This window comes from Carcharodon carcharias, chromosome 25 (assembly GCF_017639515.1).
Source record: "Carcharodon carcharias isolate sCarCar2 chromosome 25, sCarCar2.pri, whole genome shotgun sequence".
In the NCBI taxonomy this organism is placed as follows: domain Eukaryota; kingdom Metazoa; phylum Chordata; class Chondrichthyes; order Lamniformes; family Lamnidae; genus Carcharodon; species Carcharodon carcharias.
Window position 1 is genome coordinate 3,441,598 of NC_054491.1, and position 27,821 is coordinate 3,469,418.

The 27,821-nt window shown below is 38.4% G+C and overlaps 1 protein-coding gene across 2 annotated transcripts in view; it reads left to right on the forward strand.

Annotated features, from left to right (window-relative positions):
- Nucleotides 1-26,058, forward strand: part of LOC121269666 (CXADR-like membrane protein) — a 133,706-nt gene extending 107,648 nt beyond the window's left edge. For both annotated transcript variants that reach the window (XM_041174460.1, XM_041174459.1), the window contains exons 3-7: nucleotides 9,180-9,384; nucleotides 12,079-12,246; nucleotides 13,678-13,800; nucleotides 15,037-15,178; nucleotides 18,509-26,058. In XM_041174460.1, the coding sequence (XP_041030394.1) occupies nucleotides 9,180-9,384; nucleotides 12,079-12,246; nucleotides 13,678-13,800; nucleotides 15,037-15,178; nucleotides 18,509-18,794 (924 nt within the window). In that variant the 3' untranslated portion in view covers nucleotides 18,795-26,058. The remainder of the gene's footprint in view (nucleotides 1-9,179; nucleotides 9,385-12,078; nucleotides 12,247-13,677; nucleotides 13,801-15,036; nucleotides 15,179-18,508) is intronic.
- Nucleotides 26,059-27,821: the final 1,763 nt, after the last annotated feature.

Consider the following 27,821-nt stretch of genomic DNA (forward strand, 5'->3'; position numbering starts at 1 on the left):
CCTTGAATTGCTATAAGTAGAACATTGAAGTTTGGTAATGAAACCATTTAATTCCAGCTGTAGCTGCAGTTCCTTCCATTGGCTGCTGGTGCTATTTTAATAAATAAAGTTATCCATTAACTAAAAAAGTAACTTTCTGATCTGATCTGATCTGTGGGTGATTTTACCTCTTTCTTAAGTTCAGAGACTGAGAATTACGATTGACACAATCTCAACACTTTATTGAGAATTTTAAACAAAACAGTTTTAAATAGTCGTTTGGTAGTACAGAACTTGAGTATTGCTGAAAAAAGAGATGTGCTGTCAAAGTTTTTCATCTTGCACTCATCAGGACGTGGGACAATAGTTCCCTGGTGCATTCTCTATGGTGTTGTTTTGAGCAATCAGATTCCACTTGCTAACCAATCAGTACTCTTTTCTAATGCAGTATAAATTGTTCCTCCCTTTGAAATTTGGTATTCTTGCATCTGTCCTGATGAGTACAAGATGAAAAGTTTCAATAGCATTTCTCTTTTTTTTTCTGCCAGGTGGTCAATCTGAGATGGCTATGTCGCTTAGGAGTGATCATTGAGTGAAATCTTCCTGTTTGGTTCACTCTTCCCTTTGACACATATCTTCTACCTTTTTTATGGAGCATTGTCCATTGCTATTTATCTTCCCTCTTCCTTCTTGTGCTCATGTATGGGACTTTTTGAGGGGTTTACGTACCAGGGTGACCAATCATCCTGAATTTTACAGGACCATCCCATATTTGAGGTGGTTTCCCATGTCCTGGGATGGCCTTTGTCCTGTATTTTAGATCTTTTGATTCTAGTACATGTGCAGTATGCACCTGCACACGCAAACTATACTTTGCTCTAGGTGGCCCGCTCCCACAGTCAGGACAGCACCACACCTCCCACCTCCCCCCCCAGTCTGATCAGCCTTCCACCCAATCCCACACTTTGGGCACAACCACCCTCCTCCACAGTCTGGACGGTACTTGCTAACCCCCCCTCCAGCCATTGGTAAGGTATCCCATGCCAAAGTGCCCCTTATTTTGTTCCCTAAACGTTCATCACCCTGTTATATATAGAATATAGTTTTTGAAAAAGCTTATGCATAATCCTCTTCTGGGTGCAGATTTGTTAATTAAGTTCATGATTGGCTGTTGGTTGGTTAGTGTATTCCCAAGATGTCTTCCAATGGCTTAGCCATATAAGGACTATTCCTGTCCCACTGTGATTACCTGTTTGGCTTTGATCAGTTTGCTGCCATTAATTGTTCTATTTCCATGTATGTTGTCCCATTCAATTCAGCAGTAATTCTGCAATTAACAAGCATCAATCTAATTAGCAAGCATCGTACCCATCTGATTTCCACATAACAAACACTGCTCTGAACTCATAGCCAGTCCATTAACCCTTTCCTCACAGACCTGACTTCACTTTGTGTGATTTTTGGATTCTTGTGCAAATGGTAACCTATCACCACTGGGCTTTTTTTTTGTAAATTGAATTAATTGGTTCAACCTAGAAAGAATAATTAATATTTAAATGTTAGTTTGCACCTGTTAAAGTGAACAAATGTTAAATATTTACGCAAACATTGAATTCTTTAAACTCTTTGCAAATTAACCAAGGATTATTTGATGAACTGCTTTTTTAAAGTAAAGTTAGTGCCAGCAGCCTATTAATTATAAATTATAGCCTTTAACCAGAAATAGAATTTTAAAACGATAACTTCTCAATTAATCAAAGCAGCTTTTATCTTTGATCAAAAGTTATGTTGTGGGATAATTGCATGAGAATACTTAGCTTATTGGTATGGAGTTTCTATCCTCTTCAATTTAACGTAGATGTTAGAACATAAAATAATAAGAAATTGTAGCAAAGTAAGACATTCAGCCCTTCGAACTTGCTCCGCCATTCAATAAGATCATGGTTGATTGGCCAAAGCAAGTAACGTGTTCCATATCCCAAAGTACAATTGCAAGGCCAAGAAACTGTGTTATGTTCATACAGTGTCACTAACCTTTGCCACTGACTCAAAAAGGATATTAAGGTTTATCACTGACGTAGGATACCTGAAAGTCTTGGTAAACATGCAACAAAGCATTTTTTTATCATTCGTTCTTCTTTCAATAAAATCTATAGTCTCCAACGGAAAGAGTGCGATTTTTAAAAATTTAAAATAATTTAAATTTAACCTAATCTAAATGTAAATAAATATTTATTTATATGACAATCTAAGTGAGGATATTTACTGGTACTGACAAATGTTTGGTGTTCCACTGTTGTGTGCTTTCAAATGATACACTATAAGTTGCTTTAAACTGCATGTTCAAACTGATTTCACTGAGTACATCAGTAAGCAGAAACAGGGAGCAGGATGGAAATAAAATAAGGCTGGAAAAATGTTGTTGCACTAGAGTGATGCTTATCGGGCAAACCCTACTGCTATGGAGTTCCTGACTGAAGAACTAAAGTGAACAAAATGGCTGGATTTAGCAGAATTTAAAGTTACCCTAATGCTTTGTTTAGAGTCACTGGGCTTTAATAATACAGCAATATAAAAGCAAAGTACTGTGGATGCTGGAAATCTGAAATAAAAACAGCAAGTGCTGGAAAAAACTCAGCAGGTCTAGCAACATCTGTGGAGAGAGAAACAGAGTTGACATTTCAAGTCCGTATGACTCTTTTTCAGAGGTGGTTTTAATACAGGTTCAATTATCCTAGCTCTTATCAGGGGACCACAGTGTCCGTTTGCTTATTTCCTCACTTTTTCCCCCTCTGTTTTATTGCTATGCAATGCCTGATGTTCAGCTGGGCAGATTGTAGGGCTTAGCAGTTTTTTACACCAGTGTAGAATAACAGAGTGCTATGGACAGGAGGGGGATAAATTTAACAGCCCTGATTTCTCCGCTCACTACCCGTTTGTAAACATACAGCTGTTTTTGATTTCTGATTTCCTCCTTTATAAATGATGCCATAGTTTCCCCAACCCTTTAGTTTGGAGTCATCCAATGCTTTATTAATAACCCCACAGCAAACTCGAGATAAGGCAAAATATGAGGATTGATTTATTCCACACACACACAAAACGCAGGAAGGGGTTTTGCAATGTCCCCTTCTTTTGCACTCATACAATAAAAGACCATAAGACATAGGAGCAGAAATTAGGCCAATCGGCCCAACGAGTCTGCACCATTCAATCATGGCTGATAAGAGGGATAAGGGAAAGAAAGGGGTATGGGGCAAGACCATGATAAAAATAAGAGTTAATGTTTCACTTATGCTCAAAATCAAGAATTAAAATTCCAATGGCATATTCTTCCAGAGGTTAGCAGGCTGAAACTGTTGCAGGGTGATCCGTCTTTCCAGAAGCAAGGACTTCCCTGATGGAAGAGGGCAGTAAAGATGAATTAGTCTTATAGGCTCAGACACAGGACTGTCAATGTTCCAGTAGCTCACAGTGTAGTTTAAGGCCAGGCAACTTTCCTGGACCGAGCTCTCTCTGCTGCTACCTGATAGGTGGTGAAATGGTAGACTGCCTGGACTTAGTTCCATATGGGAATATTACTTCTTTCAGCTTGGGGGAGGTCGTGTGACATTCCTGCCACTTCTTCTCTGGTGTTTTGGACAAAGGATGTATTTTTCCTGGTCCTTGCAGGCATACCATCTACATTGGTCACAGCTCTGCCTTAGAAATGTAAAGAGTGTTATTCATTTTTTTGGAATTTGATTTTCTGAAGTCATAGGAAGTAGTAGCATCTCTTTAAAGGTAACAAGTTCCCTGCTGGTTTCTGAAGGCTAGAAATTCCTCTGATGTGAGTCATGGCTACTCAGGCATGTCAGGACAAAGCCTTTGTCCATTTTAAAAATAAAATAATAATTTTATCAAGTAGCTAGGTTGGCATATATATATCTTTCTTCCTGTCTTCTAGATGAAACAGTGGCAGGAATATCTGTGTTTGCTTTATGGGCATTACTACTACTACTCTGGAAAGAAATAAAGGGAACCAAAAGAAATAATTTGTTACCACATGAAAATGTTCTGGTGAATGAGTTAGCAGATATTGAAACAATTGTTCACTGTGTAAGCAGTTACATCTTTTGTGTTTGTGGGATTTTGTTTTCTGAAACGACCACATTATAGCTTCAAAAATTTTCTGAGCAATACTCTTTTCCTGCTAGGTTCAGTGGTGAGGAAATATTAGCATGAGCAACACAAAATTCCCTGTGGTCCTCCAGCAGCATTCACTGCTGCTACTACACACAAAACCCACACATTTTATGATCCACTTTAAGAGATATTGCTCAATATCTAAGCACAGACATTGTGGTCAATTTTCAGACGTTGAACTGCTATTCTTCATTTTGTCCATCCAGTAAGACATTTACTTCAGAATGTTTGGCATTAGGCATTTTGGATAATTCTGCCAAAGCAGCAAACTCGGCACATTCTGATTCACAGCATTTTGACTTGAAGACAACCGACAGTTAAGGAACTTGAGCAGTTACTTAGCTTTGCCACTTCAACAGAAAGGAATGTTTTATACAGCCTATGCCAATGAATGGGTGGCAGGGTGGGAGTGGAAGTTGGGGGGAGGGGGTAGATTTTCTGTTTTCTGTGCAGTTGCGGACTCCAGCACACATTGTGCCCAAAATTGCACCCGTTTTGAAAGGTTTTTGTTTTCACTCAAACTCATTTGCATTTCACTGAACGCCAAGTTTGAATTGAGTCAGCACCATCAGGTAATGCTTTACAATGTCATCTTTTTAAACCATCTAGCTTTAAAAAAATTTCATTCATGTATCTAGAAGTAGTAACTCTATGATGTTTGATTAAAACGGATGATCAGGTTTATCACAAATCATAAGCCTTCTTAATCACTGGCCCCAATTTTGCTCCTGGTTTGAGGGAGCAGAGATGGGAGAATTCCAAGCTTTGTGAACTGCTGCCCGGATATCGGATTTTCAGTCCGGGGAGGAGGATGGGTGCAGGCTAGAACAGGAGTTGGGCGGACAACTGGGAAGGAGTGAGAAGGGTGCCGGGTGTGGAGGCAGGCTGGGTGGAATGCCTGCCTCGGGATTCTGGAACTGTGTCCAAAAATAAAAAGCAATGATTAAAATATAAAACATCCCTCCAACCCTTAATCCTCACATCCCCCACTCCCCGACATACTGCATTCCCATAACCATACCCCATTCTTGCTAATCCATGCCATCTCATGACATGTCCCACCCCCTCCCCATGGCCCCTTATACCCTCCTTGCTATTCCCCTTACTCAACCCCATGGCCCTTTATAGCCCTTATGCCAAACATGCCCCTCCATCCACCCCCATAGCCCTTTCTAGCTCCTATGCCAATATGTGGCCAGTGATTAAGAAGGCTTATGATTTGTGATAAACCTGCTCATCTGTTTTAATCAAACATCATAGAGTTACTACTTCTAGATACATGAAGGGAAATTTTTTAAAGCTAGATGTTTTAAAAAGATGACATTGTAAAGCATTACCTGGTGGTGCTGGCATATACTTTATAGCTCCTAAGCCCCTCCATCCACTCATTTGGCCCATTCTAGCCCTTTATATGCCAACAGTGCCAACTCATGCCAACCCATGCCCCCTACCCACCACTCTTATTCTTTTACAGCTACCATACCAACTCACCTAATATCCACCAATTTGCAGATCTCAGGACCCATGCAGAGATGAGATAAAATAAAGTTCTAAGTGTCTGTTGCAGACTTCACTATATTGAAAGAAAACTCTCATTGATAAAAACCCATTTAGTACATCTACATTTTTTCAACTATATAAAGCCTTATAACAACCAACATTTCATTCAAATGCACAATCCCTTAAAACAAATATTAGAATTCAAAGTCCCACATCAAAGAGTCTATAACCACTTGTAGCTGTGAATCAAACTGGTAAATGGCAGGCACCTAGTGGATGGTTGTGAAATCAGTCATGCAGCACTAATCAATTAATGGAAGCCCTCAGACTTATGTCAATAGATAGGGTGAAATATTTTGAACAACCATTTTTTTTAACACTACAGATATTTTATTCAAAGGTTGAAGGGTGGGCTTTTAAATGCCTTTACAGCTTGACAGCTCCCTTAGACAGGTCCCTTAGACAGCTCCCTTAGATAGTTCCCTTTGACAGGTGCTTCTGACAGTTTGGACAGTCGATGTTGACAGTTCCAGTGAGCTTGACAGTAATGAGGTTCTGCATTTCTACACACATTTATTCCTGCTTTTAACACTCAAAGGGGCACCTGACCTCCCCCAAAGTTGCCCTGGGACCAGATCCAAAGGGGATACCTTACCTCTCCAAAGGGGCACCCTGGCTATCCAAACAAATCCACCAAGTTCAGACCAGCTCTTACCTTGTCTAATCTGCACACATTGAGGTTCACACTCCTGGCCAACCAAAATCCCACTTCAGTGGAGGCAGCTGATGATTGAAGAGGCTAGCTGCCTCTATAAACTGTGTATGCTCAAAATGCACAGTGTCAATCCCACCCCCATGAACATGGGAAGCATTGTGATTGGGGGCGGGATTTTCGATTTTTGGACATTTCCGCTATTTTCACCCGTCCATCGTAGTGAAAACCTGGGCCACAATGTCAATCCACCACCTCTGATGAATCCATTTTAAATTACTCAAATTCGTTTTTAAAAATATGTGAAATGATTTTCTAGTTATACTGGGGTGCGAGTCAGTACCTGAACAGAAGCTTTGAAACATACTCTGGGGCTCTTGCACCCAAAAGATCTAGATTAATTTTTAAAGCTACCCTGAAGGCCCACAAACAAGTGTAGTTAGCAGAAACTCCCAATGCTGATCAATTGCCGGGGTTATGGTTAAATGTGTGGGGGGAGCCTGCTTCTGGTGCGATATTTTTAAAAGCAGCGCAACAGGTGCCGGAAACTCAAGTTGCACCGAACATAAATTATATTTAAAATGTGGTGAGCTTTTTGCATCGGTGAAGCTGATTTTGGCCAAATTGCACTGAAAATCCCACATTGCCGAGACCTTGCTATTTTGCATTGGTGACAGTATAGGGCAAAAAATGGCAAAGGAAACTGAACTACTTGTTCCTCGTCTTGTGCACTCAGTAGGATATCACTTGTCATCCACTTCAGGAAAAATGCTTGGTGACACTTCCCTTCAAAAAGTTTAGCTTTTTGACCTCAGGTGGGCTTTCTCCCCTGAGCGTCTCTTTAATGCGGCTTCACTGGGATGTTGACCAATTCTTTCATCTGCTTTCATCAACACTGCAACCTCTCCAGTCGTGGTCCAATACAGTCGCTGAGAAAATTATTTCCTTTTTCCTGTTTTTCCGCTGTTTTTGTGTTATTTTTGCCATTGCATAAATCTTTTTGCATTTTAATTATATTTTTGGCTCTATTTGCAGCACTCCAAATGCTTTTCTTTATATGCTGGTGGCAATTTCAGGTGAACAGAATTATACTAGTTTCACTGCTTCCCTCCGTTCACACATCCACTTGACACCATTCCCCAACAGATCCTGGCAGAAGCTCACCAACAAATTCAGCAATAGCCCTTGAAAGATGCTTAAAAAGGATAATACTCTCTGCTGCTACCACAAGAAAGGAATTTAGCAAGTTTTTATTACTAAGGGCAATTGATGGTGAGAGAACTGTCTGTTTACCTTTGGCTGCTATTTTTAAATGTTTGATACCAAAAACTGCATTGAATCTGATGTGTTGAATTTACTTTCTCATTCAGCAAGAATCGCTGCCAGGATAATATTTTTTTAACCTATCCGATCATTTTTGTCAGTTGATGCTGTTTAATAAGACTTCATTTTTGTTTATTGTTTCATGGGATGTGGGCATTGCTGGGTCAGCCAGCAATTTTGTTGCCCATCCCTAATTACCCTTGAGAAGGTGATGGTGAGCTGCCCCCTTGAACTGTTGCAATCCATTGTGGTGGGGGTGCTGTTTGGGAGGAAGTTCTGGGATTTTGACCCAGCGACAGTGAAGGAATGGTGATATAGTTCCAAGTCAGGGTGGTGTGTGGCTTGGAGAGGAACTTGCGGGTGGTGGTGTTCCCATGCACCTGCTGCCCTTGCTCTTCAAGGTGGTAGAGGTTGTGGGTTTGGACAATGCTGTCATTACTGTTTTTCAGTTGTAGTTTTGTGTTGCAGTGTAACTCATGATCTCTCTGTGGGGGGGGGCACTTTGAAAAACAGGAGGAAAGTTGAACAGCCATACAAAGATCTGGGCACAAGACAAAAATAAAGCATTGTTTTTTAGTATGGATTATCATCGTATTATTTCTTGCTGATCTGAATGGAAAGAGTTAAATACAGTTGGCTGTGTCACTTCACTATGTTAATTGTATATTAATCGTATTTAATTGAATGCTTGTGGTGGGCATTAACTGGGATTCACTTGTTCCCCTATAAATAGACACGGACAGAAGCTGTGGTGGTTGGCTTAGAAAGTGCATGTTTGTAATGTGTATCTCTGTAAATAACTGCTTATGAAAGTGTGTAAAGATTTGCTCCAGTTCTATGCTTGACCACCTAGCTTTCTGGAATATAACAAGCTGCAGAGAACATGCATTATGGACTGGTATGCTGAAAACATTAATATACACCATTAGTTGCAATGATCTAATATGCATCTGTAGGTCATAAGAGGTAGTTTAACATACTAGTGTCTATTGGGTGCAGAACTATTAGTGTTATTCTGTCTAACAGTGTCCCTGACATTTGTCTGGAGAAGTATGAACATCATACAGTGAAGATGCTTAAGCTTCAAAAGATATAGAGATACCTTGACCAACACAAATCCTTGATAGTTGGCAGTCTATGAATGGCTGTCCACTCAGTAAAATCATAGAAAATCTAGTCTTTTCATTTCCTTTGCTCTGGTCTATTCTCAGTGTGTCTTTGGAGAAACGCAGATGGAGGAGTATGATCAAATTGCAAAAGGTTACATCCTTTAAAATTAAAGGCAGATAGTTAAATGTAAAACACTCGGACCACTTACTGGAATGACCAGTACTACTGTACCCCAAATAATATCTAAAGCAGAGCCAAAACTTCTAGCATAAATCTTGAGCACAAACATCAGGGGCTCATCTTTTGTTTTAAAATTAGTTGCAATGATGCAGTTAGAGATTGATCTAATTCTGTTCTGTTTGATTCATAGGTGATCACTTATTCTTTGGGTTCAGTGTATGAGAATGTAAGTGCAAAGCTGAGAGGACGAATCTCCTTTGCAGCAAATTACCTGATGGGGGATGCTTCCATTAAAATATCGTCACTGCGTTCAACAGACTCAGGACTGTACACATGCAAAGTGAAAAATGAAGGACAGTATGACTTGAAGACTGCTATTAATCTTGTCGTTTTGGGTAGGTGTCTGGAAAATTGTTAATTTTAATATTGAGTTGCTCTGTAAAATAATTAAAGCCTCTTGTGGGCTTAGTTTTGAAAAGGTGTAATAGTAATGTCAAGATACATGACATTCTTAACCAATATGGTTTTTGATCTGATTTATGTTAGTGCAGTAGGCTGTATCGAATGAATTCACTTTTCAAAAGATTTTTGAAGATTTGCCCCTAATAAAAATGCTTTACACTTGTTCCCCTTTTCTGTCTTTAAAATCTTACTTCCCATATATAATAAAAACCACGTGTGAGCTTGTTACATTGTTGTTACACTCTCCCAATGATGACACCAGTATTTCAGTGTTGACTCTTTACAGCTCCTCATTCTGAACCTGCTAGGCTCCCATCAACTCTACTGCTGTCTCCAAATTGCCACAAGGTTTGATAATTAAACAGAAAGAATAAAACATCACAGTATAATTGAAAATAAGGACAGCATATATGACTTTAGAATGGAGCATGAATTATATGTTTATGCCCTGGTCCAATTATCCCCACCCTAAAGCTTCACTTTATCCAAAGCCTCCTCTTGGTCTTCATTTCTTGTTCACAATGGCACTGGAGTTCGATGAGTTATGTTAAAAGTCTTGCACATGGTGCACACTTCCTGTCAGTGTCACATTTGCTCCCTCTAACACATTTACTGTAACATTTTGTTGATCATATCCCTGTTGTTATGAAACAGGGTATTCTTCATGAGCTATGCTTTCAGAGATCTGCTATCATTTTAAATTTGAATTCATATTGGATTCATGTTCATATATCGTCAAGTGTTATTTATTGTTAGAACATCATTGAGTAATCCTTGGGAACTGACAGGACATGTTACTGGCGACATATTGTCAGTGGCTGCTCATTAATAATTACTGGATAAGGGGGACTTTCTATGGATCAGAGCCTCTAGGCATTCAATACATCAATAAGAACATAAAAGTAGGAGCAGTAGCTATATGGCCCCTCGAGCCCACTCTGCCATTTAATAAGATCATGGCTGATCTTCTAACTGAATTCCACTTTCCCACACTATCCCCATATCCCTTGATTCCCTTAGTGTCCAACAGTCTATTGATCTCACTCTTGAACATACACAACTCCCCGAGTTAGAGAATTCATTACAAAGTATCTTTAAGTTAGATTGTGTGATTTCCCATAGTAGGTCAGAGAATGTCCTGTTTTACAAGGACAGAAGAATGATACTCTGTAAGGAACAATATATTATTCTCGTGTAACTATGTGCAAACTAACATTCTTTGTTTAAGGCCACTGAGTGCAACTATCGTGCTTTTCTTAGGTTGGTTGTGGTTCAGACAGGTTTTCTTTTTTGTGTGGGTGAGAGATGAAATGTGAAGAATGTAGATATATGTTTAGATACTGGTTTATAGATTTTGTTTATCTATATATATATATATCATATTTATATGTGTGGTGTTATATTGACAACTATAATTTTATCTCAGTATTACTAAACAACTTTTGAATGAGACTGGTCTTTTCATTGCTGTTTGTGCCTTGCTGTGTAGAAATCGGCTGCCGCACTTCCTACACTTACAACAGTGACTATAAGTAAATCGTACTTGAGTGCTTTGGGATGCCTTGAGTTCATGAAAGACACTGTGCAAACACAATCTCTTTCCTTTAAATATATTAGAAGCAGATTTTCCTCAACCACAGAGGTAACAAATCACAAATCAAAGTCACAACTTCAGAACAGAGACTGCAAGTCTGAGTTCAGCTACAGGTCTTGTCATGGATTTGATTTATTTAAAAACCAATTGAAAGTAGGCTGGTGGGGGATTCTGGTTTCACAAGAGATTGTTTATTTGCGTGAACACAGTTTATTTACCTGGAGTGCCACCTGCTGTGTGTTCAGAAGAACTACATGGAATAATTGGAAGAAAGCACCTTCTCTTCTGCTCCCTCATGTGACACTTCACTTATGAGGAGAGGCTAGAAAAAGTAGGGCTCTTTTAGTTAGAACAAAAGAAGATTAACAGGAGATTCAAGAGAGGTATTCAAAAATTGTAAGGAGTTTTGATAAGGTTGTTCAGTCAAGAAAAGCTATTTCTACAGGTTGGTGGGTCACTAAGTAGAGGGCATTAATTTCAACTAATCATCCAATGAACAAAAATAGAGGTTAGTAGAATTTACTTTATGCAGGGGTTTGTTAACAAAAGAGTAAATAAAATATCTTAGGAAAGAACAAAATTAGAAGGGTGTGAGGTTGGTTAATATGTAGCTTGATTTTGATCTCATGGTATTCTGCCTGTTGTATGTGTGCCAGGTTGAGTGAAGGAATAGTTGTGATTGAACACAATATGCTGTGATAGATCCCACAAAACAAATGTAACAAGCTATTGTGCTTTGAAATACAGCTTCTTTATTATCAATGTTCTTCTGCTGTCAAAGACCTCTTCTGCTCCTCTGGGAAACACAGCTTATACCCATTTGGAAGACATATGTGATGGACAAATAGGAGTTTATTGGCAGTCACACAAACCATAGGATACACAGAAATGCATTCATGTACTGAATTCCAATCCTTTATCTAATATGTATTATAACAATCTATAATGGAGAAAATTAATAATGCTTGTTATAAAATGTTATATACTGATTAAAATATGTGATCTTAATCAAAGTATCTCTGTTCGACTTCAGTCAAACCTTCCAAGCCTAAGTGCTGGACACAAGGACAATTACTGCAAGGAAATGATATAAAACTTAATTGTAAATCAGAAAATGGCACCCAGCCAATCTCGTATAGGTGGAACCATGTTTTGGATACAGAAGGACACCAAGCCAAATTTCATCCGACCATACACAAAGGTTAGTGAATAAATTTTACAATGACTAGATTGTCTTCCTTACACACATTGGACACGCTTTCTAAATCAGGTTGATATGCTCACACTCATTTCTGTTTAGGATAAAAGATTTCAAATCAGATTTTTATTGGCTAAAGCAAATACTTGAAACATTCCACAGGTCAGCCAGCATCTGTTACAGGAACAGGTGAATTAATGGGCAGAGTTTAGCCCTTGTCGGGCAGGCTTGTGGGGGGGAGGGGGTGGTCGGGAAGCCCATCATTGCCCACGATCGAGGCTGGAAGGTGATTTCACGTTGGTTAATTTCACAATTAAGGCCTGCCCAGAGTGAAACGCGAGCAGGGTGAGCAGGGTGAGCGCGAACTTTGCGCGTGCACGCTTGCAGATCTCCCTGAGGTAGAGAGCTGCAATCGTATTGCTATTGAATCTGTTCTCTCCGCCTGTGCTGGCTAGTCTGCTGAGTGTTTCTGGCATTTTCTTTTGCTTTGACTCAGATTTCCAGCAGCCTTGGTCTTCTTTGCTTCTTATTTGACAAAAATGTACATGAACAACAGTATTGTCGCTGAAATAGCCAGAATATGTTACAGCACCACAGTGAAGATACTCTCCCTCTGGTGTCATGTTCCCTTGATTTTCCACAATTTCATTATTTTTGAATGTTACCTTGTTGAGAATGATATTAGAAGTTAAAATAACACCTTAAAATTTGCTACATTTTTCAAGGTATTGTAAATAGAGATATGGCTTATTTATTTTATAATTGAGTTGTGATATTTTGTATAACGGGCACCTTAGCACCTGACAGCAGTACAAACAATGTGGTTTAGAGCCAAGCATGTCTTCTCTCTCCTTGGACTACTCCTTACACACAGTCCAAAATTCAGTACTGGCAGACAGTGAAACACTGTACAGTACAGGATCCGAACATGGGTCAGGGAGTCAAACCCAAACTTTCCCTTGTGGTGAGCTCCTGATCACTGCTATGACAGTAAGGAAGGCATAGAGTGAAGGCTAAGTGCTTTCAAACAGAGACAGAGATGGGAACTTGGATGGAATCTTATATTGGGACATTCAAGCACTTCCAAATGTCTAATAATGCAGTGACACATAGAGCAGGGAAAAGGTGGTCTGCTTGCCTTATTGGTCAGAAAATGACATGTACATAAAAGAAACACATGAAAAAGAAAGGAAGAAAGCTCATAAAGATAAAGAGTTCAGAATGGAAATATAGTTCAGAGAAAATATCTGATAAAATGAGAAAATACTCCAAAATCCATTAAGCAAAGAACAAGTGGTTGGAGTTTTACAAAGTTGCAAGCTCCTTAAAGGTTTAATTTACTGCAATTAATTCCTTGAAACAAGCTCTGAATTGTTTGTTTGTCAAAAGCCCTGTGCAGAATTCACCATTTAAGGTGCTGTATTTTTTCTTCAGATTCAAGAACCCCTGAAATGTTTTTGCTGAAGAACTTGAGCTCGGAGAATGCTGGACTATACGAGTGCAATGCCAGAAATGAGGCGGGAGAAGAAAGCTGCTTCATTAATGTTACAATTATGCGTGAGTCATCTACCTGAATAAACAAAATCTAGGAATTTGGGAATTGCACCCAAAAGTGTGCATCCAGCAATAAAACAATTTATCTATAATTGCCCATGTTTTCCTGTTGTAATGACAACAAAACTCTGAGGGTTTGCCAATGTTACTCTGTGAAATTAAGAGGAACTTCTGCTGTCCACACGTGTGGCATTAAAAGTGGAAATTCAGAAGTTGCTGCCAAAGATTCCCTCTCCTCTGTTTTTAAAGTCCTTGTAGATGGAAATCAATTGAAAAATCACTGAATTGAAATGAACTTCTATCTTTTCCACTCTCCTTCTCACTATAATGTCCCTTGAAAAAGTTAAACATTGTTGAATGAAGTGTAAGTCATTGTTATGAAGAACTTCTCTGGTCTTGAAAAACTAATTGTATATTTGTGGATTGTCAAATTTCTCTATTCCTTAATAAAAATTCCAAACACTTCTAAATATTAAAAATTATCTCTTTAAAGTTTGATTTTCAGCAGCAATGTTAATCCCAAGTATATGTCCCAATCTTTATTTTGCTTTATATAAAATTATAAACAGTGAATGATAAAACCTGCATGTTACTTCCTGGTTTGCTTTCTGTGAGAAGTCTTCAATGTGATTGGCTGCTTAGTCTGTTTAATGACATCACTGTCGCTGAATGTTGGAGTTCTCCCTATAGCTGGCTCCAGAATGAAATTAACATTGAAAAAGGTGAAATTCACACTCCAGAGCTCACTAGGTCTTTGTGGGCAGTCTTCGTCAAGGTCAACAGCACTGACTGCATCCTCTGGGCTAATGAAATTTATAGTGGCAAAGAATCATTTATGATACTTTATGGGGAAAATGAAGATATTTGTGCCATGTCACCTCTTTTTAAATTCAGTATGTGCCACTTTAAAAAATATATATATAAAATGATCTTTTTATGTAAATGCAATGTGTGTGGTTTGCTTAACAATGGGGATCATAGTTCATGTATGACAAAGTGACAAAAGAAAAATCCTGAATTCACAATTATAATGTTCATTAAGAATGGGCACAGGCCAGAAATAAGCTTATTTTAAGATGTTAGTGGAAAACATATGTCATCAAAAAGTGTTTCTTTGTAAGACAAGTGCCGATATAAACCTATATTTACATTGAAACAAGCATGAACATACTCGCATTCAAATGAATTTAATTGGATAATGATGTCAATATTAATTTGCCTACTTCATTTTCTTTCCAGATGTGAGAGATCCTGGGATCATTGCTGGTGCTGTTATTGGAGTTATAGTTGGACTATTGTTAATTTTCCTTATCGTGTGGTTCACACTGTACAGGAAAGAAAAGCATAAATATGAGGAAGAGGAAACGCCAAATGAGATCAGGTAAAGTTGCAATCAGTGGCCTAAGATGCACACGATCGTGCTAGTTTACATGGGCTTTAGCCCTATTATCCTGCAGATTTTGAATATTAACACTGGCCTTGTCACTAATCAGTATGAGGGAAATCTGACCCCAGTTCTACACCAGTGCAATGTTTATGTTTCAGGTGTTGTTTATTCTTGTGGTTTCTGATCGTGTCATTGTGCCGCACATACATTTCCATCACAATGTCGATGCTGCTGGTGCTGGTTTGAGAGAGGCTACTTCCTAAAGGTTGTGCAATGCTTTTGCTTCATACCAGTGGCAGTACAACTAAATCTGTCTCATATTTTACGTTTTAAACTTTAAATTGGATTCTGTTGTCAGCCCTTTATCATGCAGCTAAAAACACACTAGGTCTCTACAAAAGTTGTTGAATATGACCCTCTTCTTGAGCCTTGAGCACACGGTAACTTAATTGAGGTGGAAACAGAGTATCTCACCATGCTTCCTGGTATTGCTTAAGTGCTGATAGTATTAGTACAATAAATGGGGGATAACAACTGCAGTAGTATGATTTCCAAACTGGTGGCAGTCAATGCTGAATTAGAAGATCCAGTGGATTATAGTGCCAAACACTTTCATTTACCCATTTTTATCTTGCTGCCAGCCAATAGAGATCTTCACTTCTACCTAAAATGATTTTGAATCCATTTTTCAGAATTGAAAGAACAATGCCTTAACATATTTCTCAGACACTCTGCTCACTCATTGCACTAACAACTGTCTGGCTGCAGTGTTATATTTATGTCGATAGCCATACAGTTTTCCCAACATTGGATGGCAGAAAATGAGCAGCTTCTCTAGTCTGACAATGGTTTAGGTTAGAAACTGTTAGCCAAATTTATTGAACAGTAGCAAACTCAAGCTGTGGCTGGGATTTTCTGGCCCCGTCATGGTGGGACTCGCCGCAGGGGAATGCGTCCATGTTATGACTCATGCAGTTGGTAAAGTGGAGTTAATTAAAAAATCCCAGAGGGAAACTTGAAACAACTGTCTTAACCAATAATTTTAGGTGTTATGTTTGAGATGCGAGTCTAAACTCAGAAATCAGACCAGTAGTTCTCGAGGTTTTACATTAACTAATTGAAACATTTTATTAATTTACACATGGCTACAAATTACTACTACCATAACTTTTAACAAATTCCCAAACTAATCTCCATTAAGGCAACAACAGTCCATAGACTTAACCAAACACCAGACAAAGCATTTTCACCTGACAAATTCAGACTGAAGTTCTTTCCACTGTGGAGCCAGTTGGACCAGTTGGAGGTTTGCAGCTGCCTTTTGATCTTACATTGCCTCTCCCTGTACACCTGAAAAACTACTGAAGTTATACCTACCTGCCCCATTGAATGTTAATTCTCACTGTATCAACAACTTTTTTGAACTCTACCTTTTAACAATGAAACCCCATTCATTATACCAATTTTATTAGTAATATAAACATATTGCTTGGTAGCTGTTAGAAAGGCATCAATTTTCACCCCATTTCTTGAATGCTCTAGTCAAAAAAATGCAAATGCACTCTACCTCTCTGTTTACATCTCATACTAGCACATATTAAAGCACTCAGACTAGCTGGCTTTAATCCAAGATGGCACACCCGCAGACCAAACCTCTATTTTAAAAGAAAAATATTTTCCAAAATATTATATACATTAATAGCTTCATGACAGTCGGCCCAGCCAATAGTCCATTGACGGGTCTGGAAGATCCCAGTGGCGGGTGGAGTTGTAGCATCCTGGCCTATATATTTACCTTATTTATTGATGTTATTATTATTCTCTTTACAATATTGAAAGGAACAAAGCATACTTTCCTGTGCTGTAAACTAGACTTCAAGCATAGTTGATGTTTCAGGTCAAGGACCTCTTTTTCAGAAGTGAAGGCAGATAGAAATGTTACAGGCTTTGAGCAAGTGAAAAGGGGGGGGGGGGGGGCGGTGGTGTGAAGAACAAAAGGGAAGATCTGTGATAGGGAGGTGGGCGGGAGAGGTGAACTGAGAAAAGATCTCATGACACAAAAGGCTAAGGGAGGTAAAGAAACAAAAGAGTGTGTGTGAACAGCAGAATACTGAACAGTTGTGTCCACAAGCAACAACATGGAAAACAAAATTAAGGCTGGCGCGCACAAAATAAAAAGAAACAAAATGGGGGCAGAATTTATGGCCTGAAATTGTTGAACCTGGTGCTGAGTACAGAGGGCTGTAAAGTGCCTACTCAAAAGATGAGGTGCTCTTTTTCTCTTGCCACAGATGCTGCCAGACCTGTTGAGTTCCAGCACTTTCTGTTTTTATTTCAGATTTCCAACATTCTCAGCATTTTGCTTTTGTTGGACTTTGAGCATATTCCCTGACTAAACCCATGTGGTCATTGACTATTGAACAACCCCGAGAACCTCTGCATTGCACCAGCTAGCACAGATTCAGAATCACTGATTGATTGGGTGAAAGCTGTCGATTAGAAAACCAAAATAATATCTCCCAGCTACAAGATTGTTCACTAGACAGACTACAAGGAATCATGATCTTATCCCTCAAACAGCCTTATACAAATGTTCTATTCATTCCTGGACAAAGTGCATCAAAACGTTGTTTGCCCACACATGTACAGCTGTCAATTACGTACTTTTCAAGACATTGTTGAACCTACTGAGATATCTATTATAATCATTGAATGATTACAACATAGATGGAGGCCATTTAGCCCATCAAGTCTGTGCCAGTTCTATGCAACAGTTTAGTAGTCCCATTTCCCCACTCTTTCCTCATAGCCCTGCAGATTTTTCTCCTTTGAAAGCCATGCTTGAATTCACCTCTGCCACACTCTCAGGCAGTGCATTCCAGATCCGAACACTACATAAAAATGTTTTTCCTCATGCTACAGAATATGTAAGCAGATGTCTGTCAGGAAATGCTTCTTGAAAGTAATTATTTGTGCATATCACAATCTCAAAGTGCTACTCTCAAAGCAGCTATACCTAACATTTAAAGTGCTCATATTTCTATTCAAAAATATTTTAAAAATACAGATCTTATTGTTATATATGTAATTGAAACTCCCCTTTTATCTCACCCTCTATCTCTAAAAAGAGACTAGCATCCGCTTGTCACCTTCACAATGGTCAAACTCAGAAACCTCTACATGTGGAATTGTGGGTGGCAACCTGCTCCAAAGAGCTGCTTTCTCATGCAAAAATGTGTCGTAAAGTTGGATTTGTTGTCTCTTTACATTCTTAATTCAAGCCTTTGTTTATACTTTGTTATTTTCTTTCATTGCACTGAACAGAGAAGATGCTGAGGCACCAAAGGCAAAGCTCATCAATGCACAGTCTTCAGTGGGGACTGGGAGCACAGGGTCTGGTTCCTGTTCAGTCAAGTCTGTCAGGAATGGAACCCCTTACCCCCAGCAGCCTCGAACACCATCAACTGAGGAGGATAAGACACCCATTACCTACACCCCAGCAGAGGAGGCCAAGGTTGATAGCAGTGGACCAACCCAGGCACATATGAAAAGAATGGGGGCAGTCCCTGTCATGATACCTGCCCAAACAAGGGCTTTTCAAACTGTGTAAGCTTTGATTAGGAAGAGGAGATGTTTTATCAACTACTGTGTTGGAAAATTTCATCAGCTAAGTAAACACATCAAATTTAAGACTGGAAAGTCTGAGCTCCCCCTTCCGCTTTCTCAATTTTGACATGAGAAAATTTTGTTGACTAAACAGGATAGATTTACCTAAACTTGGCACCTTCTCATGTATTACATGCATTAGGGAAGAATTCCAGAAAAAGCAATTTTAATTGAACAAATCTACTTTGCGCAACAAAGTTCTTAGGCAGGCTTCACTGACCTGTTCTCTCTCTCCCTCTCACTTTCACACAACACATACACACAACCTCAAGAAAATGATTAATTTCAACTCTAACTGAATTCTGACTGAATTTGCTGAATCTCTGGAATGGTCAGATATGAGGGATATTTTAACATTGTTCAGAGCTGGTAAGTGATGGCTTATTTCAGAGCATTATTGAAAGCAAAGGGCAGAGATTCAACATTGTATAACCTATAGTACTCTGACTTGTGACCTGCTGCTGACATTGATTTTGTAAAATATGCCTTGGAATACTTCAGTGTGAACATTTCTGACAGCCCCAGTTGCCATACCAATCCCTAATTTGTTTCTTACATGTTCACAGTCAGTCCCATATTGGTCAAATCTGATTTTGAAAAGCCTTCTGCCCATTCCAACCTATTGCCTAGAATTGGATTCCTCTGTGATTGCAGGCTGGGCACATTTAACACTTACACTCACAGAAAAGGACATTAATGGAGAATAACATTTGAGCTGGGAAGCTTAATAAGTAGTAAGTGCATTTCATCTATTTGAAAATAGACAGGTATCACAGCACTAATATATCTTGATACAGCTCAGTGAAAGTGGCACTGGAGGATATTGGCTACTGGCAACTAAAATTCTGGAGGTAACAAATATTGAAACAATGATGTCTATTCATGCCAAACAAGTACAGTTACGATCTTTAAGTGTGCACACAGCTTGCCCAAGCAAATAAGAAACCTTTGTTCATTTTTTTACACGGACTTGTCAACTGTACAGTTTTTAACAATGTGATTACTCTTTATCAATCAAGAAGAAAAATGTATAACACACTACATTGTACACCTGCCTCATGATTAACTTTGAATATCTTTGCTAGTCATTGGTGGGTAATCGTCAATAACACAACCATGTGCTGCAAAAGCTTGTGATATCACCAAATAGGAACATGGTTAGGTCATTCAGCCCATCTAGCATGTTTCACCATTCAATTAGCTCTTGGTCGGTCTATAGTTCAACTTCATGTACCCCACCTTTGCTCCATATCCCTTGATACTCTGACCACTTTGGGAATAATACTGGTCAAAATGCTGCTTCAGAAAACTTGATCGTAATCTGAATCCTAAATTTCTTAACTGGTCTGTGATAATATTCCTCCACTATCCCTTAAATCATGGTGGCTTTCTTTACTCTCTCTTAGTTCAATCTGGATTTCTCTTATATTTTTCTAAATAATTTGTCACATCAGGTGATTTGACGGTATACTTTAAAAATTGTGGACAGGGATTACTATTATTATGGTTCCTATTGCCAGCTGGATGTCAAGAAAACTGGCAGGAAAATGGGTATTACAGTTTGTGTTGATAAAACTAAAAATGATTTTGTCTGAGTTACTTTTAAGATCTCAGCAAGTAATTTGAGAAAATTAAGTCAGCATCTGAGAGAACAGCAGATCTACTGTTTCACATCTTACTCCTTTCTTCATGACATTTTCATTCACAGGTAATTAATTTGTTTGATCTAACTCATCTGAGATCTTTTAGCTGTCTGATCCTAATTAATCTTTTAGTGATGGCCTGATAGGAAGTGATGGCTCCTACAAGCACCAGTTCAAGCTTGCATAATGAGATTGTTTTTCTTAGAGAGCTTACACAGAGTTAAAGTTGAATATTTTTGAAAAACTATTTCAGACAATGCTTGACAGTTAACTGTTGGTCACCATTAATTAGTGCATTCTCCATGGCATCACCTCAACCAATCAGAGTCCGCTTGCCAGCCGATCAGCACTCTCATCTCATACAGTACAAAGTTGTTGCTTTCCTTGACATTGTCCTGATGATTGCAAGATGAGAAGCTTCCACAAAATGTCTGTTTTCAGCAATACTCAAGTTCTGTACTACCAAATGACAATTAGAGTTAAAGTTGGTGCCCTTCTTCTTGTGATTGTTTCAAGGCTGTACAAATCTTGGAGAAATGCTAAAAATGGATGACCCCATAGTAACCAAAATTGTATACCTACAATTGTATAGAATTTATAGCACAGAAATAGGCAATCCAGAACAACTGATCTTTGGCATTATGCTCCACATGAACCTCCCCCCACTCTATTACATTTAAACACAGCCTTCTATTTCTTTCTCCCTCATATGTTTATCTAGCTTCCCTTAAAGGCATCTACTTAATTTGCCTCAGCTGCTCTTTACAGTAGCAAGTTGTAACTGCTCTCTGGGTACAGGCGTTACCCTGAATTACTTATTGGATTTACAATTGACCATCTTGTATTTATGGCCCACAGTTTTGGACTACTCCCCTGGCGGAAACACCTCTATATCTACTCTATCAAACTCCTTCATTATTTTAAATTCCTCTATTAAGTGGTAAAACTCTCTATAACATCAGTACAATTGTACTTTCACTTGCTTTAATTGATATAAATTACACTCTCAGTGAATTTACATTTCTGCAGAACTGTTAAGGGCAATAGGATGTCTGTTGACACTACTGTCATTTTAATCATGCAGGTATTTTCTGCTAACTCTACTAGATACTATTTACCTTAATGACACCAGTAAAAGAGAATTATGTTTTGTTGAGAGAATGAGATTTCCACAACCAATCCTATAGTACAGGGAAGTAAATCTTCTCCAGATGTCCCTTAGGTAATGGTCGGTCAGCAAAAATCTTTTCCCCTTTCATCCCACTGGTGTTCAGAATTCACTCATCATAAAATACTTTGCCCCCAACGGTAAATTTCATTGTCATCTGCATATGTTATATCATGTTTTCAGCCTCCCAAAAATTCTGTACTTGACAGGCATTACAATTCCCTCCAAAAAAGGGCTTTGTACTTCAATTTGTGTTGCCCCAGTCTTGGCAGAGATAATGACCCAAAAATTTCTGTCAAAATAACAGAGAGGTTAATAGCATTTGCTGTTATTAAAGTGCAAGTACCACAGCAACTTCAGGTGAGGATAGATGTGCGAAGCGACACGTAAATCCAAATGTTGTTGTTCAAGCTGTGTTGCTCTGGTTGTTAGCTTTTCGAAAATGGCATCTTGCTGTCTGACTCCCATTAAAATACAGCAACTTCACACCACTCAATGTATTTGCATGGTAGGTATTTTGCAAAGTCGCTGTCCAAAGTTGTTAATCCATTTCAACTCTAAGAAAACTCTTAACGGCCTGAAAGGTGTTAATTACTGCCAGTTAACCTCGCTGGCACTGAAAGAAAACCACTACTGGTGTGGAGCTTCATTCTACTCTACCTTACACTTCCTGGTTCAACCTCTGCGCAGTTCTGATTGGTTAAGGAGGTACACAGTTATTTGCCCTGTTCACTCAGGTACTAGATGCCCTTTAAAGGGTTGCACTCTTTCTAGCTCATACTTCCAGCAATTTAGAGCAAGACATCATGGAGATTAAAAGACTAAGGGAAGTCCAGCAACAGGTGTTGTTTTTGGCCAGCCACAGCAATTTTTAGCCCAAGATATGTGTCTAACTGAACAAATGGGCTGTGTGCACTAAATTTTAGAAAACAGGCTTCTGCTAATTAACTTAACAAGATGCCTCATTATTTACAATTACTTTTGATCTTTTGTTCTTTGATGCTGGCTTAATGTTGAAATGAAGGCCCAAGAATTACTTTGAATGGAAAAAACCTCATGGATCACAATGCAAGCTTTTATTCAATTATAGACTTCTAATCCCAAAAGATTGGGCACAGGCATCTGACAAAAATGCTTAGTTATTAACAACACTGTAAAAAGACCTGGGAAGCACAAGGGTCCATAACTGTAGTGAATAAGGGAATTCACATTTGTCTAACATATGGGATATGGTGCAACATATTGGAATTCAGGGACTTGGGCCAAATATAGTTCAGAACCATTGTGCTCATGTCATTCACACAGTAAGAACATCTTTCAAATCAGATATTCTCCACTTACTGAGATTCACCATGTAACTTAACCGGGGAAGCTGTAATGTGCAGACATGTTTTATATCCTGTGTGTACCTACCCTGTCCTTACTGTAAGAAAAAAAATGAAGGGAATTTTGAAAGGTAAAATTTTGCATAAAATGCTTTTAAAATTTGATCAGACAGCCAATATATTGGTAAATGTGCGTTCAAAATAAAAATGAGCAGATAAGTACTTTTCTGCCTGAAAAGGCATCTATACAAATGACCCAATGCCAAAGCATATTGAGGATATACTATTCTGCTCAAAAGGGACACAACAACAACCAGGATGTCTGATGTATGCGGACAATTTTACACTTTGTTTACTTTTAGTTTTATATGTATTTAAATAGAAATATTTTTGTTCATTATTCTGCAAATATTTGCTTAAAGATTTTTTTAAAACTGCTAAATTTAATCATTTTTGCTTTTAGTCAGAGGAAGTCTGAATGCAACACTTGATGATATTAGTATTGAAACTATTGGCTCTTTGCCTTATACAAGCATTTTCTCTAGTGCAGCTTAGGGAGTTGCAGAATCTTATTATGCCAATAGCACGACTGAACCAAACAATAATGTAAATGTTTGAACATTGGTTATGCAAATATAACCCATCCAATCAAATTATTTACAGCCAAAAAAACTATTGGAGATTTCTTTGCTGCTGGGTTCAGCTGATAGAGGGCAAAGTTCATTCATTTGATTTTCCTTGCTTATAAATTGTGAGAATTATTTGACTGGCTGTGAGATAGAATGTTGTTAACTACTAGTGAAGTAGTTTACTTGTGTAAGGTGTTGCAAATTTCAAACATCCTGGCAGAAACTAGCAAAGCTTTGAGTTTTGTTTAAAAAAAACTTTAGCTACATTTTTGGTTAAAAGGGAGAGAAAGAGAAAGCCTTGTATATATCAAACAGGACCTCTGAAAAGAGAAATAATGTTCAGATATGAACTGCTTTCAATATTTAATATTACAATAAGCACAAAACACCAAACCATAATGTTGTTTAATTATCCAACACTTCCCAGTGCTTAATCACTCAACAGTGTACTTTACAGGAAATTTTTCATCATTTGTTCTATAAAATTAATTTTAGCTTTTAAAATGCTTTCTATAAATGCAATCTTTATAATGAGCTGTAACAATCTAATGGAAGTATGAAACTTCATAGGTGCATAAAGACTGCTAAATATTGACTTCACTTCCCGTTTTCCTTGCTATTGAGCACACCACATGATATAGAACTCCTCAGATGTGAGGATGGGCAGGTAGCCTCAGCTACTATTGCTCATTGGGCAAATGATAATGTACAAGAGCAACTTGAGATGCCTCTCATAATTTCCCTCCCTCCTAGTGATGAACATTGTGGCTTTTACCTGGTGCTCCCTCCAATCCCTGTTCCCCACCACCCCCCCCACCCCAACAACCCACCAAATCCACATGACACAACCAATATCAGATACATGAATCTAAATCCGACCCCGATGATACCCGAGTGCTAAGAAATAATATTAAACTTTAAATTATATTAAGTATACCAGCTGCTGCCTTGTTAGTGTGATGCATGTTTACACTTGAATTTAAAATGTAAAAAGTGGAGTAGCAGGAAAAGGTGCAGTTTAGCAAGTGTTAAATACTGAACAGTAGAAGTAAAAAATAAAAGCTGTGAATACTGGAAATTTGAAATCCAAACAGAAAATAACGTAATGCACAACAGGCCCAATGGTGTCTGGAAAGCCAAGAGCCAGGGAGAGACTGGTAGTCATGACTATTCTGACAAAGGGTCTTTATTCAACATATAAACCTGGATTTTATCTCTTCAATTGTTGACAGGTCTGCTCTGCATTTACAGATTTTTTTTTTGTTTTTTTATGTCATGCATGTAGATTGAAATATTTGAAAATTACAGTCCTATGTTTATACACGTCAAGACATATTTGAGGAACAAGTGATTCCAATTTTTAAATATATGATGGGCGTTTTATGTGTGTTTTATGTTTTGTTCTTATTGTCTTTTTTGTTAGCAAATGTTGTACTGCAAGATTTCAGAACTGCCGTTTCCACTCACCAGCTGTCCTTGACGGCTTAATGCTGACAAATTTACATGCTGAGGGAAGATAATGAAATGCCTGTACAATCTGCAGCTAACTAGTTAGTCCAAAGCTTGTAACTACCGCACCTAGAGACTCATTAATGTGATTAAATAAAATCCTAACATGAAATTGTGGTAAAGCTACTAGGGAAACTGAAGCCAGCTTTCCTCAAGGCACCCAGGACCCTAGTTTAATTAATTGCAAGCTGTTGTAGTTTAAAAGGAATGGTGCAAAAAGAATGTATTATGTTGGACTAACATTTGGTGGTAAATGAAATACCAGAATTTGTTTGTTCAGGAGATTCTGTTTTTCTGTTACTTGTTTTAATAGTATTTCAAACTATATGTTTAACTGAGCACTGTAATAGTAACTTGCATCTGACTTTAGTGGGAAATATTCCAGTTAAGGTAAACCTTTTATATATAACACTCAATAGATATTATAAATGTTTTATTTGCCTAAGGTACGAAAAAGTATGGATAATTTGACCATAGTCTGTCTTGCTGCACAAAACTGTGACTCAGTTGTGAATAATAGTCATACGTGGGTAGGATAGGGATACCGCGGAAAGGAATGAATGGAGCTTTAATTGTCTCATCAAAATAAAATCACTGCAAAACATTAAAAGGGATAGTAATTTTTGCACTCTGTGGTACTTTGTTGCCTTTTAAACTACTTGTTTGAAATTTCTTCTGCTCCAAAATACTTCATCTGTAAAATTAGAAGCATCTGCAAGGGATCATCTTTAGACTGTGATGCACAAAGCATGCTCACATTTCAATCATAGGATGACATGAGAGAAATAACACTGTACCCTGGATAATGCAGCAAATATTAATGTAAAGAGTTTCTCATTTCAAGTGCAAATGTATATTTTTATAATTTACCACAGCATTTCCTGGTTTGGATGTTGTAATATTCTCAGTAAAATAATAAACATAATTCATCTTCTGCTTCTGTCTTTCAGTATTTTCTTCTAAGGATTCTGTAGTGGAGCAAAACATTCATGAATGTGTAAAGATAAAGAAGTGAGACTAATGTACAAAGAGTAACGGTTTTCTAGATGGGATGGCTGCGATTATTCAATTCTTGGTCTGCGCTAAGATAGCAGATCTCAGATGATGACTACAGAGGTATTACCACTTACTTCAATATCACAGGAAAAATGAACTCAGTTCCCATCCTTGATTGCTGTTGTGAGAATGGATTTTTTAAATATATTTTGGGGAATATTGTGGTATTCTGTAAAAAAGGCTGGGTGTCTGTGTGTGATTTAATTAAGCTGGGCAAGAGGTTGAAAGGAGTCAGGCTGTCTAGGGTTTGGAAACATGAAAGGTTAACGGTGATAAGTTTGAGATTAGATCTAACATTTGCATTTTTAGATAAGTTGAGAGGTTGTTTGACTTTCAAAGGTGAATCAGAGGCAACAAGGAAAATGTTTGCATCTTGCAGGAGTCCATAGGTATTTTTTTATTGACCCAAAAGCAAAGACAAGACGGAACCATGAAAGATCTTACATTTGGAAGGGTTTGAGTTTCAAAGGGGTGTGAGAAAAATGGGATTGAGATGAAAGGGGAAAAAGGTATATTAGCGTTACTGTGGACAGCTGGGTTTTTAGCTATTGAACTGTTAAGCTATTGAACTGGATAGCTGTTAAACTGGAGATAGCTGGAGATGTTTGAGCGGTTGAGAAGCCTTGGGCTGCAGCAAGCAGTGTTTTTCTGAAGTGATTTCTACAGCAAAGTGGAAGGAGGTAAAGGTCATGTGGTACACCTTAATTGAAGCTACAGCCGTTTTCCTTGTGTATTTTACTGGAATTTTCATTTTTCAACATCTATAAGAGAGTGTTGCCTGGAAGGTGTTTACTTGTGGGTTTGACCAAGTATAGAGTTTTGGGGGAATGTGTTGTAAGACTAACCTTAATTGTGTAACCGTAATTTTGTGTGCTAAGTTTTCTTTTGTTTTTGTTAGCAAAACTTTTACTTTTAATTCTTAAAAACCCAAAAGTGTGACTGGACCTCTTACTCCTGAGATTGGTACACCATCTTCTTGTTATTAGAATGCAAATAAAAAGGCTGTGGTCATAACACTGTCCAGTTATTTAAACTGGAAAGTGAAGGTGTGTGAATGGTATGAGAACAAAACTGAACGGTGGCATGTTGTCCTCCTTTACCCCCAATATTGAATACCATCCCAAGACTCCTTTTCCAATCTCATACATGAAGAACAGTCACCGGGAACAGAAATTTTTGCTCCATGGACGGGCGCGCGCCTGACCTGCTCGAGCGTGAAGTGACGCACGTTGACGTCAGCCAAGCTTGCCGATGTCAAAGCACTGTCGCGCGATAATTTGGTTGGTGGGCGTGCGCCTGACAATTAAAAGGCCTGTTAAGGCCATGAAGTAATTAATTAACTTAAATTTTTTGCTGTCCATCCAACCTAATGGTTGACGGGCAGGCGAAAAGGCCTTTGCATTTTTTTGGAAACCTCACCCACGGGCGGGATGAGGTTTCCAAAAACAAACAAGGATCAAATAAAAGTTTTAAAATTGAATTAGTAACATGTCCCTGGGGGGTGGGGGGGGGGGACATGTTTTCTTACATTTTTATTTTCTTCATTTTTTTTTAACAGTTCTTCATCTCCCTGAGGCAGATCTGTGCCTGAGGGATATTTTGAAGCGCTCACTTGTGTGCATGCATGAAGTTCGCACTCAG